Here is a 22,125-nt window from a genome sequence, read left to right on the forward strand (position 1 = left end):
TTATGAGAAAACTCTCTACATCTACTCCAACAACATACTGAATATGAAATGTATATACGTAATACAAAATAGAACATTTGACTTTTCACGACTGCATGACATTTACGAAGGTTTGAAGACAATTGTCATCTTAAAATTTGATTTGTTACTTTTGCTCCTTTTAGTATTCAGGCAGAGGTACGATCCATTAATTGTAGAAAAGTGCATTTTGATTAATAAGTGATGTGACTGGCACTCCTACACCAAACATCGAAATAGAGAAATTCCCTTACAAATGGTTGAATGACAACCCAACCACCTACATATTTCGGTTAATATCTCGGTAAATTTTGCATCTATGGACAAGATTCTGGTATCAGTTTCTAGATGAATATCTTTTTTTTTTTTTAATACTGCACATAACATTGGTATTTCTGCATATCTAATAGAAATTAGAAGGCAGGGAGGCTAGTGATACTGGTGGTGCATATCATTCATTAACACAAAAATGATGGTGAGCAACAACAAAATTGATGATGGCTAAGAAATGGAACTGTAATAGGAATGTAGGAAATAAAATACATAAATATTTGTAAAAGGTAATAATTAAGAATCTCTTAAAATCTGCACAATTGATAGAACATGCATAATAGTCTTGAATGGAATTCTGAAAAATAGGCAGTCATTACTTGGAGCAACGACAGAACTAGTTTGAATTATTGTAGAGGGATGGTTTGAATTAATGTAAGGAAAGCCTGTGGCTGAGTGGACAGAACACTGGACGCGTGATTCTGTGGTCCCGGGATCGATCCCGGGCGCCGGCGAGAAATAATGGGCAGTTTCTTTCACCCTGATGCCACTGTTACCTAGTAGTAAATAGGTACCTGGGAGTTAGTCAGCCGTCACGGGCTGCTTCCTGGGGGTGGAGGCCCAGTCAAGGACCGGGCCGCGGGAACACTAAAAGCCTTGAAATCATCTCAAGATAACCTCAAGATGAGAAGATGTGGCACTAAGCTATCACCTTGCTCAGGAGATGCAACAGTTATTCATAAGTATAATACCTTAAGTCAGTATGACTCAAAACCACTTACTAATCATGTGTTTACCAGTAGCTATATTACTTGCCAACTTACCTAAGTCAATAGTAAGAAAATATATTATAATGAAATCAAGTACTCTATATCTGTACATACACCAGTGAGCAGACTATTTCCCAGAAGAACCAAGATGGTCAAATTAGACTGGTAGTTTTAATACACATTTTCCATCCACAGAGATGAAAGGCATAACAAATAGCAGCTTTTTGTATTTTACTACAGAATACCTGAAGACGTGTTTATGGGAGAAGAGGAAACGTTCGAATGTCACCGACCTTAAAGAATTGGTTTTGGGAAATGATGTTATTTAGCATAATCAAAAGGTACTGCATGGCATTTAATTTTTATAAAAAAAAAAAAAAATTCCATTCGCCCCCATAGCATTGGGCTAAATCATATTCATACACAAAACATATTTTGCTTTCAAATCATGACAAAGCAATCACTTTTTTTGTTTGTTTTTTGAGATAATATAGCACAGGTAAATGAGCAATATTACAAAGATGGTTGGAAAGAGTGTGTTTAATAGGTCAGATCAGGGATATGAAAAGCATGTACAGGTTAAGCAAAACTCCTGTATGGGACTAGTTTTGCATACAAAGTGCATCACTGAAAAATCCTTAATTACTACTTGTTTACAGCTTTCATACATGCATCTAGAGAAAAATTATCATGTTGCTTCGATCCTCTTACCCTTAGAATTTAATGTCATTTAAAATTGTTCAATGTCCAGTTACACATCAGAGCTTAGCCTTTTTTTCTTATGTTGATTATACTTATAATCATCCAGTGATACCAATTATTCATTACATATAGTAGTTATGTATTCATCAGTTAAATGATTATCTACTATTAGTAATGGTAATGTCTTCTAAAAGACATAATAACACAGGATAAAAACCCATACACTTGTATATTTGTGAAATCGACATAAGGAATTTACATCAAGTCTTTCGGTTTCTCCTGAGTGCTTTATCAAGGTCTGAGTGTACGATTAGGACAAGACTTACATCTCAACATCTAATGAGGCTTCTATCCTGGGTCCAATCCTCTTATCCTTATTGACCGCCGGACCATTTCCCCTCTATTCCCGACTGGTGATGTAACTGCGGTGATGTCTTCTACGGAAATATGGTTGTATGTCCTTTCTGTTATCCTGCTATTCTGGGAACTGGAGTTGTTATTAATAGGCGTTTCATCTGGATGCTATCCCTCGTAACCCTCTCCATACCTGATGGAATGTGGCTCACGGGGCTGCTTTCATTCATGCATTTTAAATGTTAGTTAGATCTCAATGAATGGATGAATGAAAGCAGTCCTTCGGGCATGGAGAGGGTTACGAGGGATAGCATCCAGATGAACAAAATTAATAACTCCAGTTCCCAGAATAGCAAGATAACAGAAAGGACACACGACCATATTTTCATAGGAGACATCACCAGTCAGGAATAGAGGTGAAATGGTCCGGCGGTCAAGCAGGATAAGAGGATTGGACCTAGGATAGCAGCCTCCTGAGACATTAAGATGTAAGTCTTGTCCTAATCACACACTCAGACCTTGATAAAGCAGGAATGCAAAAGATTGTGTAAATTCCTGACATAACATAAAGTTCACAAATAAACAAGAGTGGGTTTTTATCTTATTATCAAATATAATAACAAGAGCTACTTGGATAACTTTTCCTTCAGGTCAAATTGTGCACAAAGAATAGTATTGTGCTGTATAACAAAATATATCCATATGTTTTGTAATGGACGCCACTGCACAATTTGGAAACCATTTAGTCACAGTTTGCTTACGTAGTGTATGTGCAACCCTCTGCAAGTGCTCTATCACATTTTCTAATAAAATCATAACAGTCGAACATTAGTTTGCCACAATGCAGTAAATTTGAGAAATTACTTTTTATATAGTTTTCCAATGCCCATACACACACACACACACACACACTGCTTGAATATTTTACACACAGGACTTTTTTCATATTCATTTATTTTAGTAAACAAGATCATAACCAACAAAGACAAACAAGCAGAATTCAGTAGACAACAGTTAGTCATCTCATGAAACAAGTCATTAACCAAAAACTGTATTATATGACTTTTCTTAATGCCATTTATGAACAAACATATATACAAGTAGTTTAAACTTAATTGTAATAGCATAACTAACAGCTGTATAAATTCTTCAGGCTGACTATACCAGCACAACACAAGATAAATCCCACTATATATATACGCTCAAGCAGCAACAAAATGGTCAAGAAAATCATTATACCACAGGTCCTTATGTTTACACACCACACGCTTAATCTGATATTTGACAATTAATGTTGTGTATATACTGCGCTCCAATCGTACGCACTAGGATAACTTTATAAAAAGTAGCAGCTCCTTTTACACATACTCAAACTTGATGCATATTTATCACAGTATTGGGTGTACACTACAAAAAACACTTGCAGCTATTATGGAATTGAATTGAATGGTACCATAGTACAAGGACATGACAGACTTGTTCATCAACTGTTATCCTCCCACATCAATAGGTCATCTCCCAATCAGTCATCAACTATTAATTAAGCTTAGTCTTGGAAAATAAAGCTCTTTAAAGGATCTTAGCTTGAGTTGCATATCATTAGCAGATTAATACTGCAGTTTTAATTTATATATGGATCGGTAACAGGCCCTTTGTCTAAGAATATGCAGTGTCACAGGAAGTTATAAGTAATGACCAAACACTGAAACAAAAACCTTTAAGCATCAAGGATGCAACAGGATGAGTGATGACATGAAATATGATTCAAGCTATTTAAATGTTCTGCATGTCGATGTATTTGCATCCTTGACCCTCTTAATTTCACAATACTGTATGCACAACTAAGCAGCTTTCCCTAAATTGGTCAAATAAATTGTTTGGATAATTCTTAGTCTGAACAAATTAGGCATTTACATTTCACCCCCGTAATATTTGTTTAGTAATTTTTCTGTTAACAACTATACAACGTGAAGTAAAATCATGCCATTAATTAGGCGCTTTGTGGGATTACTTGAAAATATTCAGTATTTTGTGCAGTTTGAAATTTGAGGTTCAGCTCAGCATCTCAAACATTAGCTTCAAAACTATATACAATAGGCACAAACTTTTTTTGGTCTATATTTAATACACACACTGTCTTGGGCATGAAGAACAAACTGGCTGTATCTTACATATAACTCCACCGGGAATACTAATGGCTGGATGATCACCTAACTTGAATGATGGTAATTTAATGTGTCAAAAAAATGATCAAATTTTCAGTCAAGTTGAGCTCACTTGACTAATGCATACAACATTTTGCATGTTGAACCAATACTTGTTTTACAATGACTCCCACAAATCACCTGAGATATACATTATTAGGCTCTTAACCTAATGATTCACAATCCAAACAGTAAATAGTCAGTTTTTTGTTGCACATTCTTTCCATAAAAAAAATTACCCGCTGAAATATTGATTCTTAGGCACACTGAAATAGGTTTTTAACGGAAAACTTATCTAGCTTACAATAGGTTCTTAGGTATAACGAGAACGTTTGTGCTGTGGTGAATCCATAGTCACATCGTGCGTTGGGGAAGAGGAGGGGGCTGGTCGCTTATTTCTTGCAATTTCGTCACAAATAAAAGCCTGCAACTCTGGCAAATGAGCAGAGTTTCGGCGTCGTGAGGAGAGAGTAGGTGACCCAACTGGGGGTGGGCGTACATTTAAACCAGGTTGACCTAAAACACAAGACATATCAATAAAAATGCTGGCATTAAATATATTCTAAACTGCAACTAGAAATGGAAAAGGAGCTTTCAGTTATTATAATGAACCTTACAGAATCAGAGGGTGCTAGACGGCAGGAGACAAAATGGAGACTGGAAAAAGGTTAAAAGTCTAGATAAAGTAGGGCACCTAAAAAAATTGAACATTTTTATACAAAAAGAGAGGTTTCAACATGAACAACAATGCCCAGTGAAGGTTACCTTCCAAAGAAGTCATCCACTGAAGTTCAGTACAACCTTGATTCAACTAACTATATGGGATCAACCATAATTCAATGCAGGGAGGAAGTCATTGCTACTATAGATGCCTCCAGGAGGCCCGTATTTTTGAACGAAATCTGAGAAATCTCAAGATGAAAATGAACCATAGAATTTGTGTTTAAGTGTGTTCAAAGGCTTTCCCAAAGCCCCAGCTTCTTCTTCTAATACTCCGTCCATCTACAAAAATCATTAAAAACATGATTGGAGCCATATTAACACTTTGCCCAGCCCAACGCACGACCTCCAACACACCCCAAGGTAGTTCGAGCGCTTCCCGTGAGCGAGCACCCACACTAAAATGTTTATACTCTTTTCACTTTTCCCACCTAAATTTTCGTGCTACGGCGTTAATTTTAGTTTCAAAATGTTCGCAATAGAATTCTCTACAGAGATATGTGCATATAAGGTTAAAAGCCCCAGCACTCCACCCACATCAAACCTGAAAATCGACCGAGTGTTACCCATGAGTCCACACCCACCCGCACTAAAATAGTTACACTCTTTTTCAGTGTTTATACCTCATTTTTTGTGCTATGTAATTCATTTTGGTATCAAACTGTTTGCAATAGAATGTTCTAAAGGGATATATGCATACAAGGTCAAATGGGCCAGCGTGCCCCCTGCAGCACACCCAAAGCAAGGCAGAGTTTTACCCTTTAGTGCACACCCACCCGTACTCAAATATTTATACTCTTTCCAATCTTCCAACCTCAATGTTCGGGCTACGGAGTTCATTTTGGTATCAAATTGTTCGCAATTAACTCTTAAACTGCGCACTGCATATATATATACGCCACGAGTAACATATCCCACATTGCGTATATATACGCCATAGGGTGCCATGCGCGATTCAAATGGTCCGCGGCTACACGCGGTTCACATAAGCTTCCTCAGGGCTCTTGTAAACAGATGCCAAGTTTAAAAAAAAATCGTGGGCAATATTCTCCGGTGTGAGAGCCACAGTACTGTTGGAGAAACCAAGGCTGGCGCACGCAGCATCGAACAGCATTGCTGTTTAGCTTGTGACCACAGCATCGCCGAAAAATGTCAAAATAAATATATAACTGCTATTATTTAGCGATGATAGTATTACAGATGACCCTTGACTGTGATAAAATTGACAAGGATTGTGATAATAGTAGGATTGTTGTGATAATTAGTGCTGTGGGAGGAGTGATGCTGAGGGAGGGAGGGAGATAGCATCATTTACTGACTGTGTGGCCACCTGTTATTGTCTGCATTCACCATACCAGCTCTGTGGTTCTCTATGGTGAACACAAATGTAGATACTTATATATAATGTGTGTATTGGTGTAATAACAGCAAAAGGATTATGTTGGGAGGAGCCATTTGGGTGACGGAGGTGGCGTCGTCTGCATAATTTGTCTGGCGGTGTGGAGGCCACTATTCTCTTTGGGAACCCTACGAGCCTACGAGTATAGTTACGGTGCATACAACATGTAGATATTTTTATATAATGTGTGTATATAGTGTAATAACACTGCAAACAGTATTGTTGGGGAAAAAATTTAGTATGTGTGACATTGAATGAGTGAAGGAGGCAGCTGCCAGCTGACTGTGTGTAGCGACGACTCTTAGTGCTTGAACTAACTAAATCAGCTTAGCTGTACAGTTGTAGTGAAGAAAACATACAGATACTTATATATAACATCTGTATATAGTGTAATAACACTACAAATGGTATTGTTGGGGAAGAAATTTTAGTGCGTGTGAACTTGAATGAGTGAGGGAGGCAGCCGCCAGCTGATTGTGTGTAGCGACATCTCTTAAGTGCCTGAACTAACTATATCAGCTTAGTTGTACAGTTGTGTTGAACAAAACATCTAGATACTTATATATAAACGTCTGTATATAGTGAATAAAATCAAAAGCAGGATGGTGGGAGGAGAAAGTGGACGAGTGAGGCGTTGTTGAGGGAGTGGCAACGAGTGGCTGGCTGGTGTTTGGCGGTCACTCCTCATTGCTTTTCGACTCTCAATACCAACTTAGTGGTTCGTTATGGTGAACAAAAACATGCAGATACTTATATATAACCTGTGTATAGAGTGTAATAATAGCAAAACTATTTGTTTATTGTTTTATGAACATCATAATTGAATCATTAATATGCACACCATACTTTTGAGTATAGCGATGATTCACCCCTTTTATTATATATCACAATACACACTACTGAATAATATTACTGCAAAAAACTAAGAAAAAATCAGAGACATTGAAATAATTAGGTAATAATATCTTTGTGGCAACTCCCTCCTGTCAGCTCGGATGACTCTGACTGGCTCTGACAACCGCTCTGTCAATGCCCATTTTTTGCCCGACTTCCTCGGCCTATTGCACCCAAAATATGTTACCTACGATTTTTTTATTATTTTTCCCGTGCTCAGGGAACACAAATTAACATTTTTAATAGACAAAATTTTTTATAATTTTTTTTTCTTGCACACAGGGGTGTAAATCTCCTCAGGACCCCTTAGCAGCTTTAGGATTAAATGGCGTATTTTAAACTAGTCCCATAATAATTGAACAGTAAATGGAATTTCAACAAATATTTAAATTTTGTATGCAGTGTGCATCCTCTTGCACACAAGCACAGTATATTCATATACAGACGCATTATGCGTTATCGGTGAGGCAAAGTGTTAACAGTTACATTCAAACCCTAATATTTCTCCCGCTCTATGGGCTGATTTCACTGAGCAATATTTTAATTTCAACCTGTCATATCAAGAGAGTCTATCTGTAAAGAGATTTAACCATATCTAACATATTTCCCATGCCCTTGCCTCAAAACCACCTTTTCAGAGGAAAACAGACAATGTTGTTGAACGAAAACCTGGAAATCTCAAAATGAAAATGAACCATAGAATTTTGTTTTAAATATGGTCAATGGCTTTCCCAAGGTCCCCCAGCTCTTTCTTCTAATCTTATGTCCATCTATGAACATCATTAAATAGGTAATTGCAGTTCTATTAAGTGTGTTACCATTTAATCCCTCTTGGTTCCTATGCTATAGGCTGATTAAGACTAATTTATGATATGACTGGCAACTTTTCCACCCATTCTGTGAACCTGTCCCAACATCCTAAGCAAATCAATAAGGCATTTGTCTCAGCAAACTCTTGTTCATTGAATCAGGTGAGTAAATCCAGCCTGGAAAGAGTGCAGTTCCTAGTAATGTAGTTGGCAGTACCTACTCCTCTAATGGAGCCAAATATGTGCTTATTCAGGGCTCCAGTCGTCCACGGGAGCATAATTAAGACCATCTGTTCTGCAGTCTTACTAATGCATGACCTCTGTTCTGCAGTCTTACTAATGCATGATGTTAATTTAAAACTTTGCCTGGCCCGATGCGCAAACCACAAGGTTGGCCGAGTTTCCCATGAGCACGCACCCGCACTAAAATGTTTATACTCTTCAGTTTTCTCACCTGAATTTTCATGCTACATCGTTCATTTCGGTATCAAATTGTTCACAATAGAATGCTCTAAAGGGATATATGCATATAAGGGCAAATGGAAGAACAGCATTAATACCATAAGAATAAAATACATCAAGTGAAAAAAACGGCTTTTCATTATTATTTACACTCGTTATTAGTTCCCGACATTATTTGTTACACTATTTCATTCGTTTTTGTCTTGCTTTCTTCGCATAAGTGTTTGTACCACAATATCTTATGTATAAAAAATTAATAAACATGTCTGTACTTACCACCCATTGATTTCTGTAGAGCATGAGTTGAGCATTAGGTTGAACCACTACACCCGCTCCAGGAAAATGTTTCCCGAAGTTTCTCAACCCATGTTGTATAGGTGGAGTGGATGGTGGGAAAGCATTACTGTTTATCATCCCAGTATGTCCTCTTGCGATGGTACAAGCTGGAGCATGGTGCAGCACACAGTGCCACACCACAGCACTTGCACTTATACCTGCTGTCCTTCCTTTTACCAGACATGACACTTCAAACCTTTCTCAATGCGAACTAGGGAATGGTTCAAGTTTCTGTTCAGAGGTTCAGGTTTATCCACAATACGAGGTCTTCTACTAGCAGCACCACAGGGAATAATCTGAACCTCGTCTTCTGAGTCGGATGATGATTCTTCACTTGAAGGTGATGACGGGAAGAGTGGTCACCTCACACACGATGGTCCAGGGGCTGCAACACTGTCGCCAGTACATCTGCTCTCATCGTCATGTTCATCACCTAGATGTATGTTGTTGTCATTTTGGAGATGCCAGTCTCATAGTCAAAGTTCAACAGTGACCAAATTATTACTTCTTGGAATTGGAGCAATGAGTTTCTTTGTATCAGTTGTGCATTACAGAAAAAGGGAAGACGTTTGTGCACATTTTAAAACAAGTCCCATAATGTTCGGAAAATAATAAAAAAAAAAAAGGATTTTTTTTTTATCTAATATTTTAATTTTGGACGCAGTGTGTCCTCGGCCAGACTGAGTATATTCGTGTACAGACAATATGCATTATGACCAGGCAAAATGTTAATGAAATGGGCCTGTAATTGCCAGATTCTTTCGGCTATGGAATCGGAATGATGTCTGGTTTCTTCCAAGAGGTCAGCAGTTTGCCTTGCTGCCAAGATGCACCGAGTTTGTTGAGTAGACATTGCACTGTATATACCAGTAGAGGAGAGAACACCCAGGGGTGTGCTTAAAATAAACAATTCTAACACACTGTCTTCCTTCTAATATTTTTAAGATGCATTCCTTGATCATGAGAAAGGGGGGGGGGGGGCATGTGTGACTTACCTAGGCCGTGGTGAAGCCTGGCATTCGCGCAATCAAGTCACAATTCATGTGTGTTCATTAAGCAATCACCCCGGAATGGTCACCAGGAGCCAGCCGAGAGTTGCCACAAATATATTTTTTACATTTATTCCAATGTCTCGGATACATGGATATGGATATATATATATACATATTATTATATATATATATATATATATATATATATATAAAAGTGCGTTCTGGCTACTAGGTACGACATATATATATATATATATATATATATATATATATATATAAATATATTCATAGAGTACCACCTCTGGCTGGAAGAAGGGGGACCCATAGCCTCGGAGGAAACCACACATAACGCATTGGAGGGAATGTGTATTCCCTCCAATACAGTTTCTGTGTGCTTTTCTCCTACCACCCCCTTCCCCTTTTTTTTTTTTCCTTTATTGTGTATTTAAAGGTTACAAAACATACAAGACAAATGCCTAAAGGTTATGGATCTCTTGAAGCTCCTCCGCTTCTGGACAGGAACCGAGGACGCAGCAAGCATTTCCCCTCTGGATCGCCACACTGCGACGCTGAAATAAAAAACTGGAAGCCCTTGGGTCTCTGGTGACGTCAATGAGCTTGGACCCCAATTCCTTGAGAAATCCCAAGGCACTCTTGCCCCAGGGGCCATGCGTCTCAGACGCTATGGGAACAAAGAGGTATTGACCTTCCAGTCGCCTGTACTTGAGTGATTTTGCTGTTTCCCTGTGGTTGGCCGCCCCACCTGCTTGATCAGCTCCGAAGTGTACATAGGTGTCAGCCAGGGTGGATACACATGTGTAGTCCCACACCAACTGTCTACCCTCCTTCCATGAGTATATGGTGATGCCATCAGGGCGAAGTGCTGGGAAATCCGGGTTTTGGACCCCTAGGATGCGAGGTTCTCTCTCCGCTGGGCACCCAGCTGAGACGAGGCTTCTCTTGATGATGTCATTGACCTCGTTGTGTCTTGCATGCCAGCCCTTTGTGCTTCCGCAATGCAACCCATGCAGTCCGTATTGGTCTGCTTCCACCCTGTTGCAAATACACTTGTATTCAGTGTGAATTGGGGCACCAAGGCGGAGGGCCACTGCTACACGAAGGGATTCTGGATCTAGGCGCGTGCCCATTGCAGACATGGGTACTGCCAGGAGGAAGTCTCCTGCATGGGGGGCACGAACTGCTCTGAGGCGGGCTTTCTCCTTGTCTGATGTTGCGACGCTTAGCATGGCATCAGCTACTTTTTCCACTAGAGGGTGGTCCCAGCCGGACTGTTTGTGTTGTTTTGTTGGCTCTATAATGGTTTCTGGGGCTGCAAGAACATTCCACTGATTTGAACATTCAGTGAAAGCAGGATCGTGTATTCCTGCTGAATCTCTCAGGGTTGCAGGTAAAATATCTCTGACGAGGTCGTGCGATGCATGAGAGGAGGAAAGGAAGGCTGGTAGAGCAATTTGGGAGGCTGTGCGGACACCAAGGCCGCCGAGTCTTACAGGAAGGGTTGCTTGCTCCCACTGAGTCGTCGTCCAATGGCAGGTTCAGGACTTTCACCAGCATGGACCTCAGAAGGGTGTCATACACATTTAACTTAGGGCTGCTGTAGGATGGAGAACATCTCAGAAAGTAGGTCAACTTAGGGAGAGACAGGCATCTTGTAAGGAGAAAGAGAGCATCATGGGCATCAATCTTGTCAATCCTGTCCTGCATTCTCTTTAGGTCAGTGATTTTTGCAGCCAGGACCTCCTCGATTGCTCGTGGGCCAATGGGGGCACCCAGGAGAGTGCAGTCCGGTGGCTCAACAACGAGAATGTCTGGAAGAGCACTTTGTATTTGCCCAGTGATGTCTGGGTTGCGGGAGATTATTTCACATTTGGATGCATTGAGAATGAGGCCTAAGGCTGCTCCCTGCTCCTGGATTTTCCTTATATCCCCCAAAATGGTTTCCGGAGTTCCAGCTAGAGTGCCATCATCCAGGTACCAGATGTTTAGCTCGCTTGTCAGACTATCAGTGACCTCTTTGATAGCTAGGCAGAAAAGGAGGGGGGCTAAGGGGTCACCTTGTTGGACACCTTCACAGGAGTTTATTTCATGCTCCCCAAAAAGAAGCTTAGAGTCCCCACTGTAGCACGATCGGATGAATGGGTAAAGGGGACGGAAATGGTTGTGTACAGCCCTGAGGACAGCGTCTCGTCTGACTTGATTGAAGGCATTTTTGAAGTCAAGCTTTACTAGTGCCTTCTGGTCCGGGAGATCAACAATGTAAGCCCGCGCTGCATGTGCTGCAGCTTCACAACCTAGGGGAATCCCAAACCCGAGCTGATGAGGTTTCAGCAAGGTGGCTGCTTCCTGGCTGATAGATCTCACTGCAGCCTTAGCTACAAGGCGTCGGAGGGTGTTGCCAACGGCAATGGGCCTGATACCCCTATCCTTCTTCTTTAGAGCACAGAGTGCTGCTCCATAAAAGACAGGCCTGATGTCCTCAGGGATGCCGCCAGCCAAACACATGTTGGAGAATCTGGTAAGTTCCACTAGAAGGTCCTTTGCAGCATCTCCAAGCACCGGGTTCAGCATTTGTTTGATGTGCTGGGGTCTTAGGCCTGTAAAGCCCCCTGCTGAACATATATTATATATATATATATATATATATATATATATATATATATATTTATTTTTGCAGTAATGTTATTCAATAGTGTGTTTTTGATACATTTATATAATGGAATGTGTGGAACATTGGAATGCTCAAATATATTTGTATTACTAAGATATGCACTATATTATTTGCTTAAACAATAAAACAGTTTTGGCTGTTATTACACTGTACACACACATTTATATACTGTCTAACTACACACATTTTCATGCATGATTATAAACCACAAAGCAGTTCTGGTGGGTTCAGTAACCTCAAACCATACATGTTATGACAGTTCAGCCTAGTTCCTCTTGTTTTTCACAACATTTTAACATTGAATACATAACATTTTCTTAGGATTTCTAACGTTTTACCATGGTTTTTTTTCAAGTGCAATGGGCTATCAATAATGTTATTTGTATCTCAGAACATGAAGATCACAGGTATGCGTGCACACACATATTCCTGTCGCTCAGGTGTGGATTATAGTATTTGCTTAGAACATAAAACATTTTTTTTATGTTGTTATATTGTACACACTTATGTGACTACAGTATATACGTTTTCTTGCATGATTATGAACTACAATTTTCTTGCATGAATACGAACTACAATCTTCTTGCATGATTACGAACTACTAAGCAGTTCTAGTGAGCGGTAATCTCAGTCCATACAAGCATGTTTTGAGCGAAATTGTAACTGCACACATTAAATATATAATATTTTCTTAGTATTTGAAATGTTTTACAATGTTTTTTTCAAGGGCAATGATACAATGGGGTGTCAATAATACTGTATCACAAAACATATAGATCACAGGTACAGTACACAGATTTTTGAGTCAATAATGTATGTGTGCCATATATCAAATACCTGATCAACAAGGCTGTGTGTCCAACAGCCTGGTTGACCAGACCACCAACCGGAAGGCCTGGTCGGAAACAAGTCCGCGGGGCTGTTGATACCCGGAAGCTACAATAGGTAGATCACATTATATTTCTGCTACACACTGCTATTATCATCCAATTCCTGATCACTAAATCATGAATATTAATATCTTTCCACAAGTTTATTTTCTAAAGGAGCATGAGGTCATAATAAATAAATAATAAATAAATGTTTATTTAGGTAAGGTACATACATAAAGAGATTTTACAAAGTTTGTTGGATTAATAGATAGAGCTAGTACATACAATGCCTAAAGCCACTATTACGTAAAGCGTTTCGGGCAGGAAAGGTCATGTTTCATGAGGTGTAAATGCACGAAACCACGGCTGTGTGCTGTGAATGTCTGCCTTGCACTGAGATCATAACCAGCATTATGTTTACTGTTATCTGAATCTTGTACAAAGTCTATCAGTCAAGATCGTCTATGGAATTATCTTTGCAAAATAACCATAATTATTTATTTCTTCATAACCAAGTGTTACTGTAATGCTGTGAGCAGCAACAGCATGTACTACATGCTGTTGATGGAATGTGTCATGTCATACATGTCATGCAAAAATGTGTCATTTTTCAACAAACAGTTGCTATATGTACTCTCATTTGTGGATGACAGATCATCCAAAGTACAGTGGAAACTTGTTATACACCTGAATACAAATTTTTCAGTGTACGGTGAAAATTTTGTCGGAAAATATGCCCTGCTGTACGAGGTTTGTTCCAGAGTATGACGCTCGTTCATACTCAAGTCAGTAAGATCCGTTTACGCCTGCATGCCACCTAGCAATAACCGCGCTTGAATTCTATGTGAACAATTTCATCATTTTTGTGATTTCTTTTTTTGGGGGCTTATAAAAGTTCTTATTATATATCACACCATGGGTCCCAAGAAAGTCAGTGGTAAAGTTAACCCTAAGAAAATAGTTGTGAGGATGACAATAGAAAATGAGAGAGATCATTTGCAAACATGAAGACAGTATGCACATGAGGGCTCTGGCTAGGAAAATATGTGCAGTATGTGAAGAACAGCAAAGTTTTCCTGAAAAGGCTCACCTAGATAGGCTACAGTAAGCCGTTCTGTTAACCTGTAGCCATAACTTGGTACTAGTGGTATGACTACAAAATGTGAGAGAGAGTACCCCAGAAATGTCATCACTGCATCTGTTATAATGAAAAGGGAATCCCCTTCCAAACACTATCGCCTCCCATCCTCACCACTTTCCATATGCCAGTAAAATATATGGTGTAGTATTCTGTATAAAATGTATTTTTAAACTAATATTTTGTATGAAGAACAGATTAATTCAATTTACATTATTTCTTATGGGAAAATTCTATTCGGTATGTGAATATTTGGATTACGATGCATTTCTTGGAACAGAATAAATTCGTAGAGTAAGATTCCACTGTATACACATTAAAACGTTCATTAGTATTTGTATTATTAATATATTTCTTATTTTCTCCACTGAATCAACTATTTTAAGCACACTAGTACACTTATATTTACAAGAGGAACTTCCAGTAGTTGGATGAGGGTAGAATACGGGAAGCACCTCTGCTTTGGCCACTGGCACACACTTCACACCCACTCATAATCTTGCTATAATTTCTAACAATGCTGCCCTATTCCAGTATTAGTGCATCTCTCTAAATGTTTGATTTTAACACTTATTTACTTCCTAAAAAGCATTTCACAAATTGGAATCATAATTCCTTGATGTGCATTAAATCCATCTGGCAGCCACAGTCTTGTTTTCTTCATCAAATTATTCGTCAGTCACTATGATGAACACGCAGGTTTCGCTTGCATAGTTCACAATTTCCAAAAGGCCGATTAATCTCTGGACAACAGATGATGTGTATTCTCATTAGCCCTTAAACTGGCTATGGGTGGTTTGTTCATTTGATGCATCACGCTATTGATATTTTTTCTATGTACTCACCTATTTATGCTTGTGGGGGTTGAGCTTTGGCTCTTTGGTCTCGCCTCTCAACTGTCAATCAACTGGTGTAGAGATTCCTGAACCTCCTGGGCTCTATCATATCTACATTTGAAACTGTGTATGAAGTCAGCCTCCACCACATCACTGCCTAATGCATTCCACCTGTTAACTACTCTGACACTGAAAAAGTTCTTTCTAACGTCCCTGTGGCTCATTTGGGTACTCGGTTCCATCTGTGTCCCCTTGTTTGCATACCACCAGTGTTAAATAGTTTATCCTTATCTACCCTGTCAATTCCCCTGAGGATTTTGTAGGTAGTGATCATGTCTCCCCTTACTCTTCTGTCTTCCAATGTCGTGAGGTGCATTTCCCGCAGCCTTTCCTCGTAACTCATGCCTCTTAGTTCTGGGACTAGTCTAGTGGCATACCTCTGAACTTTTTCCAGCTTCATGTGTGTGTATTGATGTGTTCATATCAATGTGTATTGATGTGAATGCATGGTTGCCCGGGGTGAGCTATGGTTGATCCAACTCATATCCAATATGGAAGCTGTTAGCTCCAATTACATTGTGTTCTATGTATTACTGAGAGAAGTTTTTTTTTTTTTTTTTAATAATTAAGGCTTATGGAGCCTATGCCTGTTTTTCCTTTATGTTGTTAAGTTTAACCCTTAAAGTGCGCATCACGTCATATGACGTGTTGGAAGTTGTTCCACTCAACTGCGCATCACATCATATGACGTGTTGGAAGTTGTTCCACTCAACTGCGCATCACATCATATGACGTGTTGGAAGTACTACGCAAGATTTAAACAGCCCGCGGATACACGGGGTTATCTTGAGGTTATCTTGAGATGATTTCGGGGCATTTTTAGTGTCCCCGCGGCCCGGTCCTCGACCAGGCCTCCACCCCCAGGAAGCAGCCCGTGACAGCTGACTAACTCCCAGGTACCTATTTACTGCTAGGTAACAGGGGCATTCAGGGCGAAAGAAACTTTGCCCATTTGTTTCTGCCTCGTGCGGGAATCGAACCCGCGCCACAGAATTACGAGTCCTGCGCGCTATCCACCAGGCTACGAGGCCCTGAATGATTCACCGCACCTTCATCAGGGCTCTTGTAAACAGACGCCATTTTTTTAAAAATCATGGGCCAAACTCCCGGGTGTTATTGGCCTCAGTATTGAGTGAGCCTGACGCACGCAGCATGAGCTAACAGCACTGCTGTTCAGCTTGTGACCACAGCATCGCCTAAAAAAGCCATAATATACTTAGTTCATACTATTATGTAGCGATGATATTACAGAAGACCCCTGACTGATAAAACTGACCAGGGTTCTGATAATAGCAGGATTGTGGTGATATTTAGCGCTGTGCTCCATGGAGGGAGGAGTAATGCTGTGGGAGGGAGGAGTAATGCTGTGGGAGGGAGGGTGGTGGCGATGTCTTCTGACTGTGTGTGGCCACCTTTTATTGACTGCACTTACCATACCAGCTTAGTGGTTCGCTATGGTGAACACAAATGTAGATACTTATATATAACGTGTGTACAGAGGGTATAAACAGCAAGAGGAGTAGGTTGGGAGCCGCCATTTTGGTGAGGGCGGTGGTGTCGTCTGTACGACGCCACCGTGCAGACGACGGTGTTGTTTACTGGTTACCACGATGGTCTTTGGGCACCATACCAGTTTACTTGTACAAGTATGGTGAATAAAACAGGTAGATATTTATATATAATGTGTGTGTATATAGTGAAATAACACCACAAACAGTATTGTTGTTGGAGAAATATTAGTGCATCTGGCCTTGAGGGCAGCAGCCATCAGGTGACTGTGTGAGGTCCTACGTCTTTGTACCTTTACTCACCATACAAGCTTAGATGTACAGTTATGGTGAACAAAACATGTAAATACTTATATATAACGTCTGTATATAAAAGCAAAAACAGTATGGTGGGTGGAGAATGGTGGCAAGTCAGTTGAGGTGAGGGAGGGAGGGAGGGAGGGAGTGGCTGCCAGTAGTGGGCTGCCACTGGCTGCCACTGCCACTCAGCATACCAACTTAGTGGCTCGTTATGGTGAACACGAATGTAGATACTTATATATAGCGTCCGTATATAGTGAATAAAAGCAGAAACAGTATTGTGGGAGGAGAATGTGGGTGAGTCAGATGACTTGAGGGAGGGCGTGAGTGGCTGGCTGGTACACGGCGGTCACTCCTCGTTACTTTTTGACTCATAATAGCTACTTAGTGGTTCGTTATGGTGAACAAAACATGCAGATACTTATATATAACCTGTGCTTATAGTGTAATAACCAACAAAGTATTTGTTCACTGATTGATGAATATAATTGAATCAATAATATGCACACCATATTTTTGAGTACAGCAATGATTCACTCATTTTATTATATAAATATATCAAACTACACACTATTGAATAATATTACAGCAAAAAAACTATGAAAAATCAATCAGAGACATTGAAATAATTAGGTAATTATCTCTTTGTGGCAACTCCGGCCTGACAGCTGGCGAGCAACAGACCGCCTGGGACGCACGCTGAGTCAGCGCCTATTTTTTGCCAGATTTCCCCACCCTATAGCGGACAATATATGCCACTTACGATTTTTTTTATTATTTTTCCCGTGATCAGTGAACTCAAATTAACAGGTTAGGAAGATTTTTTTTTTTTTTTCAAAATTACATGCGCCTGTGGGGAAGAAAGGATATTTTATTATACCCCTAGCATGTTAAGGGTTAAATTGAATGGATTCACTATGCATGTGGTTTTCTAATAATGCACCTCCACATTTTTCAAGGCATTACAACACTGCACTCTCAGAAACAGTGCAAACAGCGCATGTAATTATGTACTTTAAATGCTATGATATTCATGGGGTGCAAATTTTTTTCTAGGAAGTTCTAGGAACGAAGTTCCTTTTACAGACGAAGAAAACAAATAGCAGAACATCTCAAACGCTCCACTCTATTCCCATCAACGACAAGGAAGGCTATGTAGGGAAATAGAAATGATCACACTCAAGTTCCAAGAATCATATAATATCCTAGAGGGGCAATGAGAGCAGAAAGCCATAAGTGAAATAGAGTGGAATTCAAAATACTTTTCTCCTACACAAAAACTAGAACAAAATCTTCATCCAGCATTGGGCCCTTGCACAAGGATGATAGAACTTTCACAGATGACAACAAAGAAATGAGTGAAATGCCGAGATTTCAGTATGAATCTGTTTTCAGTGAACCCCTGTACACACTGAAGATCAATGATCTAAATGAATTTTTCATGCATGTGACACCAACATCAAACCATATATCAGATGTCACCCTAACCCAACTAGACTTTGAAGTAGCCATAGACAGCATGCCCATGCACTCTGCACCAGGCACAGATTCTTGGAATTCTGTATTCATTGAGAAGTGCAAAACACCACTATCACAGGCCCTAAACATCTTTTGGAGGCCCTGTTTATATATTGGTGTCATCCCTGACATACGTAAATCAGCTGAGATTGTTCCACTTCACAAAGGAGATAGTCAAGCAGATGCAAAATATTATAGACCAACATCACACATCATAAAAATCTTTGAAAGTGCTAAGAAGTTAAGATTATAAAACACGTGGAATCACAGCATCTACATAACCCCGGGCAACACAGGTTCAGAACAGGGCACTCCTGCCTCGCTCAGTTGCTAAATCACTATGACATGGCCTTAGAGGCCATGGAAGACAAGCAAAATGCAAATGTAATATACACAGACTTTGCAAAAGCTTTTGATAAATGTAACCATAATGTTATTGTGCACAAAAAATGCTCAAACAGAATTACTGGCAAAGTAGGATCTTTAACTTTCTAAAGAACAGAATGCAGAATGTAACATTCAACACAGTAAAATAAGAATCATCCATCATGAAAACCTCAGTCCCCCCCACAAGGTACCATACTTGCTCTGGTACATTTCTCATCCTCATATCGGTCATAGACAAGGATACAAACTAGAGTACTGTATCATCATTTGCAGATGACACTTGGATTTTCACTGGAGTAGACAATATAGAGGACACGGCAAACATCCAACCTGACGTAAATTGGGTCTGGCCCAAAGATGGCTGTAACATGATCTTTAAAGAAAATAAGTTTCAGCTCCTGCACTAGGGAAAAATATATATATATAAATGGAAACCACATATAAAACAAGAGTAAAATCATACTACTGAATGAAAAAGTAATGTAAAGGATTTAGGAGATATCATGTCGGAAGACCTTATCTTTTACAGAACACAATAAAGTAGTTGTCATGACTGAAAAAAAATGACAGGTTGGATAACAAGGACCTTCCAAACAAATGATGCCATACCAGTGTTGATACTTTTGAAAACACTTGTACTCTTTAGGGTGGAATATTGTAGCACACTAAAAGCCCCATTCACAGCCGGAGAAATTGCTGACCTAGAGTGTGCAAAGATCCTTTACCACTAGAATCCACTCTATAAGTCATCTAAATTATTGAGACCTGAATAAAAGTTCTAAATCTGTATTTGCAAGAGTGCAATCAAGAGATACATCATAAACTACACATGGAATTTTTTTTGAGGGACTAGTTCCAAATCTGAAAATGGAAATTACATCACATGAAACCAGTAGGCAAGACCACTAACTGTGTAATTTATGGGGACTTTAGCCTTGGTTGTCTCGCATTCTGGCTACTTTAGACTTAGTTGTCTCACATTCTGGCTACTTTAGACTTAGTTGTCTCACATTCTGGCTACTTTAGACTTGATTGTCTCACATTCTGGCTACTTTAGACTTGATTGTCTCACATTCTGGCTACTTTAGACTTGGTTGTCTCACATTCTGGCTACTTTAGTGGGGTTTCCTAGACAATTCATATCTCCTCCTTTGCTGACCTTAGCAAAGGAGTAATCATCTAAACTGTACACAATTTACTAAAGTTTGATTATTTTTCTAGTAAAGTACTAAATAACTAACTTACAAGTTCATTGCAAGTCTCTGGAAATGCTAGCTACATATGTTATGGCTCTAAAAATAGAGACAAACCTAATTGCTCAAATTTTAATAAACAAGTAACAGTGAGCCTAGTGTATATAAAATAAAGAGATATCAAGATTTCCAATGTTATGTACTCTTTATTAAATGTGCAGGTAAAATCAAACTTAAATAATAGTGCTTGTCCTTACCTGATATTCCAAGAGCTTCCCTGAAAGTATTGAGATCTGGATCTGGAGTGTGAGCATGAGAGTGCATGTGCGTGTGATGAGGACTTGGTAGACGAGGACTCATGCGCTCCAGGGAGATACGAGTACGAGGAGATCCTCTGTACAAAAGAAAACAACAAAATTTGAGGCACTTGTTTACCCCACAAGAGATATTAAAAGTTTATAATCATTTGTGATTATAAGTGTTGTGTTGTCCCGTCTTGAGTACTGCTCAGTACTCACTTCCCCCTTCAGAGCAGGAGAGATTGCTGAAATAGAGGGAATACAGAGAACATATACGGCACGCATAGACGCAATAAAGCACCTAAATTATTGGGATCGTCTCAAAGCCCTCCAAATGTACTCACTAGAAAGAAGACGAGAGATATCAAATAATATACACCTGGAAGATACTGGAGGGCCAAGTACCAAATCTACACAGTAAAATAACAATGTACTGGAGTGAACGACATGGAAGAAAATGTATAATAGAACCAGTGAAGAGCAGAGGTGCCATAGGCACAATCAGAGAACACTGTATAAACATCAGAGGTCCGCAGTTGTTCAACGTCCTCCCAGCGAGCATAAGAAATATTGCCGGAACAATCGTGGACATTTTCAAGAGGAAACTAGATTTATTCCTCAAAGGAGTGCCGGACCAACCGGGCTGTGGTGGGTATGTGGGCCTGCGGGCCGCTCCAAGCAACAGCCTGGTGGACCAAACTCTCACAAGTCGAGCCTGGCCTCGGGCCGGGCTTGGGGAGTAGAAGAACTCCCAGAACCCCATCAACCAGGTAACCAGGTATTTTATTATATGGGCTAAGCATCAATATAGTCAAGAGTGCCACATAAACATGAAGAATAATACTGTACAGGTGAATATAGAACCTATAAATTCATCATCATTACCCTACTTCTCAATCTCATACATGGGAGGCATTCATTTGCTTAATGAAAAAAATTAATACAGTAATAATGAATGAAGATTATACAGATACTGTATAAACAAATAAAAACATCCCTTCTCCATTTATTACATCAATTTCAAGTAAGTTTATTCAGATAATAAAATACTGTACATCTCAAAAGGATAGAGTAGCTTAGGCTATCTCTACCCTTGATTTTTTCCCCATTCACACTGAATTAACTATATAGCATCAGGGCTAAATATGCACGACCACACTCAAGCAGTCATCCACAACAAGTCACCAGTTGATTGACAGTTGAGACGCGGGACCAAAGAGCCAAAGCTCAACCCCCACAAGCACAACTAAGTACAACAGCACCCCCATTGCTGTACAGGACAGGGATGTACAGTGTTTAGGAACAGCCATTTACAGTGGCTCAATTATAGTATAACAATGAAATATTTGGAGGAATATTGCTATCAGAACAATTATTCAAGTACAAAAAGAAGAC

General features: G+C 39.6%; 1 protein-coding gene across 2 annotated transcripts in view; it reads right to left on the reverse strand.

Moving 5' to 3' along the window:
* Positions 1 to 1,578: 1,578 nt before the first annotated feature.
* LOC123760263 (HUWE1-associated protein modifying stress responses) overlaps positions 1,579 to 22,125 on the reverse strand; it is a 33,693-nt gene continuing 13,146 nt past the window's right edge. Inside the window, exons 4-5 of one of the 2 annotated variants that reach the window (XM_045745776.2) lie at positions 20,689 to 20,825; positions 1,579 to 4,834 (exon numbers count right to left, since the gene is read on the reverse strand). In XM_045745776.2, the coding sequence (XP_045601732.1) occupies positions 4,632 to 4,834; positions 20,689 to 20,825 (340 nt within the window). In that variant the 3' untranslated portion in view covers positions 1,579 to 4,631. The other variant, XM_045745777.2, reaches the window with a different exon arrangement.

This window comes from Procambarus clarkii, chromosome 39 (assembly GCF_040958095.1).
Source record: "Procambarus clarkii isolate CNS0578487 chromosome 39, FALCON_Pclarkii_2.0, whole genome shotgun sequence".
In the NCBI taxonomy this organism is placed as follows: Eukaryota; Metazoa; Arthropoda; class Malacostraca; order Decapoda; family Cambaridae; genus Procambarus; species Procambarus clarkii.